General features: G+C 39.7%; 1 protein-coding gene across 1 annotated transcript; it reads left to right on the top strand.

Annotated features, from left to right (window-relative positions):
- Window positions 1–1550: 1550 nt before the first annotated feature.
- RB195_016359 (uncharacterized protein) lies at window positions 1551–5392 on the top strand (the record flags this gene model as incomplete). Its single annotated transcript, XM_064207482.1, has 9 exons — window positions 1551–1652; window positions 1733–1841; window positions 3171–3265; window positions 3425–3559; window positions 3726–3791; window positions 4117–4220; window positions 4308–4413; window positions 4466–4548; window positions 5326–5392. 9 exons carry the CDS (start codon window positions 1551–1553, stop codon window positions 5390–5392), a joined length of 867 nt encoding a protein of 288 aa, XP_064063363.1.
- Between the last annotated feature and the right edge of the window lie 407 nt (window positions 5393–5799).

Genomic DNA, 5799 nt, shown 5'->3' with positions numbered 1-5799 from the left:
CATACGATGTAGGCAAAGACGTTAGAGAAGAACCATTGGTTTCACAGAAAGACGTTGTTGGCAACAAAACGGAAAATCTGATAGCTAGCTACAACTTGGTATCAATTGGAGCAAAAATTACAACACTATAAAAATAACAACAACTTCACCAGGAATCAGGCTGCACTGGAATACTCCTTCGTCATATGGGAAGGGACTCTCCTCTCCTTTTTACAACCATTCAAAAAAAAAAAAAAAAAAAAAAAAAAACTAGAACCGCACAATGCAACATTTTTGGTCTTATTCTTGACTGTTCTGATACTAGTCCTAGGGGTGTAAACAGAGATAATACGGCAGGATCTGAGTGACATCATTAACAAGTACCATCTTCCTTTTGCAAGTCTCTGCGCATAGTGTGATAAGATCGTTAGTAAGTAAACCTTATGGGAACCGCCGAACAAAAACTAAAACCGATGTGAAGAAAGAATTCAGCTACCGCAGTTTCACAAGAGATTCCGTAGCGAATGTACACGGTAATGTCATGATTCTCTAGGCCAACTGTATGCAGTGACAAAATAAATGAAATGTAGATAAGATGTCCCCTCCTCAAAATGCATCCAGCATTAAACAATGGGCCGAAAAGTAATGAAAAGTTTTCAGGTGCACATGCGCGTACCGCGCGCTTGTAGTTCATTGCAGCAGCAATCAAACTGTGGGCATGCCAGAGGCCAATTAAGAATTCGCCTTCGAGAATACAATATTTGTCATACGTGTTCTGAAAACCATATTCTTCTGCACTGGACAAGCGAATGAAAACTGGTTTCTTTTTTTTCATTTTTACTTCGTACGGATTTGTAGAAAGAAAACCCATGAGGACATCTCAACATATACTAGTCGAGTAAAAATAGAATAAAAGTGTGGTGAAACAGAAAATCTTGGCGAATTTTTCGAATTCTGCCCTCAGAACAACTACTCTCTGTCATCTAGTTCGAAAAAGCTATCGAAAAAAACTGAGAACTTGAGATTTAGACAGTCCTTCATGCTTAGCGTGAACTGCAATGCCAAAGAGTTGCACACTCTTCCATTAATTCTATTGTTAAGGACTTTAATTCTTTTTAGTTCTAACTCTAGTTTGTTGAGATGATAATTCCCTTGAATTGCTTGACAGAAGAATACCAGAATTTGACAAAACATGAAGCTTTCTTCAAAAGAATAAAAAGAAAGTAGGATAATGATAACCAAAAACCACTCCCCTCGATCAAGCCTCCTGAAGTAAAAATACCTAATAAAATACACTTAAACTGTGCCAAGTTATCGCACTCGGCTCATTTGTCTGCTGGAATCGACCCCTTCAGAAGCAATTATCCACTTTGCCGCCAAATCCCATACGTGGGCAGGAACATTTTACTTGGCGCCTAAATGCGGTTACGGTGGCGGCCTGGCGGATTGCGGCGGGTTAAATCGTCTTGTCACTCGCCGGCCGCCTCATTTTCGCGGACGCTCCTACAAAGAACATCCACGAATTAACGTATTCAAGAAATGACTGGCTCTTAAGTTCGTCCAATACGGTTATGAGCGTACCTTGGGTTCGCACACCTATTGTGTTTCTCTCTTCGCCGACAACCAGCCATTGCTTTCGTTATTCCTTCGCCAGCTCTAGTAGCTGCTGGAAGGTAAGCATTTTCATATTACTAGGACGATGCATATGATGATGTGAAGAAACATTGCGTGCAACTATACCTGGGATTTTAAGGCTGTCAAAAAACCATCCTCTGTGAACAAGAGCGGGTTGTGTGTTGTTCAGTCGACGTCTTCGCGGAGGTCACCTCAAAATGATGAGCCACTCCCACTTCGACGAGCAGGTGTCCAGAACATTCTTATCTTCTGAGTGCTTTTTTTTTTGAGTGAAATCCCCTTACTCTGCTTCGAATTTGTTCTCCCTTCCGCCCTGGCTATAACAAAGAACATTGCAGAGGTTTTAGGGCGCTCAACACTGCTCTAATCGAACTGCATGTAGAGCGCAAAAGATGTGCTCCTAGAGCACAAAAACCGTTCTTAACTGTCAAATCCGGACTGAAAAAAGTCATCTCTCAGGCCCTTTTTCTTTTTATCGTTGGAAGTACTAGATGATATGACAGATGAAGTTAAAGCACTTGTACTTCCAGCTTTGTCTTCATATTTTCCCTTACTAACTTTAGCCTACATGTCGTAGATCCTCATAGATGCTTAGATTTTAAGGCTCCGATTGATTTAATTGCTCACCTCCAGAAATAAGAACGCAGCTGAGTGCCCCCTCCCCCAACTACACTTTACCCAGGTTTTGTGCTCCAGCAACAATAGTTTGCGCACCGAGTGCACATCGAGGACAGTTGGATTAGAGCAGTCCTGATTGCCTTTCAACTATTTTTGCGTCGAAAGAACTTGCGTGCAAAGAGGAACAACTAGTACAATCGTAAACAGCGTGCGGCTTTTGTATTTATGAACAAATTCTTTCGAGCTTTTTACATTCTCCACGAAAGCATTGTTGTAGCCGCAAGCAAAGTACTTAAGCAGTGTAGAAACGTAAGATGTGTTATTAGGACGAGGATGCCTCCCTCTGAAACATAACAAATATTGTGCCTAATTGAAGTTTGTTGGTGCTTTTGAGAACTGCTCACTGATTTCGCCTGGCAAGCTAGTAGACTTCACTTTTCAAAAATTAAGCGAATTGCTACACTCACATTGCGTCGATACCTACAAATAGCAACAAAAGTAACCTTTTCATTGAAGGATATGAGGATTCTTTTCTTTTGTTGTTTTGTTTCTTGTTAGTCACTATGCTAGCTTCTTTCAATTCTTACTTATCAGAAAACTTTTGGAGCATGGAAGCCTGCTGTTTCTGTTTCTCTCGCACCCCTTATTTGGTATCACTGTCGGTAGTTTTCTAATCATTTTTTTGTATTCACTGCAGTCATCAGCAAATACAAGTTCCTTAACATTTTTTTTTTGAACAACCGATTGATATCTTCTGAACAGTTGTAGACAAGGCAATTACCGGAGTCAAACTTCATCTCTTTGTCTTTTTCACAGAATTTTTTTAGTCTCTTTTCGTTAGTGATCACGAACTTGAAGTTTTCTTTTTTATTTTTTATGCCTAAATGTTTGCTCACCGTGCTTAGATAATGGATAAAGAATGTGAAATTTCTTTTCAGTCCCTTCCCAAATAGCAGACCAGCACTTTGATTGTCTCTTGGTGCTAGATTTTGAAGCCACCTGCTGTGACGGCGGCCCTATACTTCCATATCCGGTAGCCTATTTCTTTTATAGTTGCTTTTACTTCTATTTACTTTATTTTTACTATTTTTTACAAGTTAATTGCTACAGTTCTGTTTGACTGTACTAAATTCTGACGGTAAAATAGCATATTGCTCTTGCATTTACTGATCACGAAAGCTCAAGGGTTTAGGAAATTATTGAATTTCCCGTGGCAAGACTTAATGTAAAAACTTGGACTGTTAGTTCCTATTTCCACAAATATGTCCGACCTACCACCAACCCCAATATTACTTCGTTTTGTACGCATCTTACTGGAATAATTCAGGTTGGTGATTTTAAAAGAACTCTTTTTTAAGGACAAAAATAAGCTCCAAGACAAATATAGTAGAAAGCTTTCCTGGCAAGCTATATATAGTGACTATTCCATACATGTGAACGTCTGTAGAAGTTGATTTGATTTACATTAGTAGTTTTCAACGTATTTTCTTAAGGAAATGGTGGACAATCAACCCACTATAGATGAAGTGCTCCAGCAATTCAACGATTGGATGTGTAAGGTTACTTGAACAATTTCGGATTTTTCTGCGTGAAGTTAATTTGCCTTTGTCCACAGTACTATTGTTCAAAACGATATTAAGCTGGGTGCAGTTGCGTAAGCGGCTGCGTTCGAAGCGGTGCTGTTGCGCGTAGCGGTCTGGTTCAACCGGACACCCTTGCTAGCATCACTCATCGCTGCAGTTCACTATGGTCCCACCTCTCTACCGCTTGCTCAGCCGCTCCACTTCGGAGCGCGGTTGTTGACGCAACTGCACTGAGCCTAGTGTCATTTTGAACCGACTATGACTACTTGGCTATGAGAAACCATGGGTGAATATACTTTAGGAGGGTCTTCTCCACTCCCGAACTGCCTTTGTCACTTGTGGCGATTGGGATCTTGGCGTTATGTTACCTTCAGAAGCTCACAACAAGGGTTTGGTGATTCCAGAGTACGTATATTTTTCATTATATTGTTTTAGGTTTTGTTTTTTTATTTGCTTAACTGCGTGTTAGATTACAAACGCTTCTCTTTTCAGATATTTCAATTCATGGATAAATGTGAAAAAGTCACATTGCGAGCACACTGGTTCTTTCGCTAAAAGCTTGAGGGAACTGCTCAGTATTTACAAGCTGCAACATTCTGTAAACGACTGCTTTTATATATTTCTCCCTTTCACTTTGTGTATTTCTTTAGGGGCGCCTTCATAGTGGTATAGACGATGTGAAGAGCATATGTGCCATAACGTCAGCAATGGCAAAGCAAGGATATGTGTACAGGTTGTTTCGATTTTTTTCAAAGCTTGAAAGCTTCTGGGTGGGGAACACATTGTCCCACTTAGCGTTTCAACTTATTTTTTGCTCCTCTAAGTAAAAAAAAAAAACGCATCGCATTTTCCTTTATTTATTATTCGTATTTTGTCATGTAACCGTAGATGTGTAGTCAGAGCCGGTACTCCGATCCCCTTCACATTTTAACGGTTGGCAAAAGGACCCGCTCCACTTCTGAACAGTAGGCGAACGGATCCTCATCACTTGGCCTGTACCCTATGAGCTTGGTCTTGTTCACTTGAGGAGGCTCCGGGTCCTTCTTATCGCACCTATGAGAGAAGCTATCCCAATTTCATCTAAATGCATTCGTGGGAATTTTTGGTGCTGGATTTATCCCACAGTTAGAATTTGAACGTAAAATAGATTCCGTATTACGCTAGGGTGCAAATATCTCACTAATCACTCTTTACTCACTAAGCCTCTTTCATTTTGTCACAACCATGAGTGTAAAGAGTTGTTTCATCGGTTAAACTAAGGTCTCTCATTCCTGTATTTTATCTCATTGTTTGCATTTTTGCTATCATGATTGAAACTAAATACTAAATCCTCTTCTCTAGTTGAAAGAACTCAATATAAAATGTTTTCTAACATGCTCTGTTTCAATATAGATTTCGTGAAAAGTGCGAAAACTCCGTAACATTGGTTACAAATAACATCGGTGCGAACCTTATGCTAAAGCAACGAAGTCTAATATGAGACACTTAATTTTATGAATATTAGTTTCAGGGTGAATGGATCTACAAACACTGCTCCGGTACGGAAAAGAGTCTTTAGGAATGTTACTGTGCAGTAAAAAAAATGCAGAGGAAGTAGAAGCGGTGTTTCCGCCGTGATTCAACTGTATAAAAGTTTTCTCAGCTGTTCGACTATCTTGTTATTAGAATGTTCATTCGGTTTTTAACGCCTTTTAAGCTACATATACTATCACACTTACACTATTAGTTACATATTAATTTGTACCTCTACTGAACGAACATTGACAGCACAACTGATCGTAGATTCTGAAACCTAATTCTATGAGAACAAAAATAAATTACAGGTAGATAACAACTAATGTGGCAACTAATGTGTGTAGCAACTCTCTCGAATAAGAAGCTGCGATTAAACATGTGAGACTGTGTCGGTGGAAATTCAGTGTCAAAGGTGGACAAAATGTATCTTTACCGTTATCCTCTCAACAATGCGGGGCAGAAGAATTGA

This window comes from Necator americanus, chromosome V (assembly GCF_031761385.1).
Source record: "Necator americanus strain Aroian chromosome V, whole genome shotgun sequence".
Taxonomy (NCBI): Eukaryota; Metazoa; Nematoda; class Chromadorea; order Rhabditida; family Ancylostomatidae; genus Necator; species Necator americanus.
This window is presented reverse-complemented; position numbering and strand designations above follow the sequence as displayed.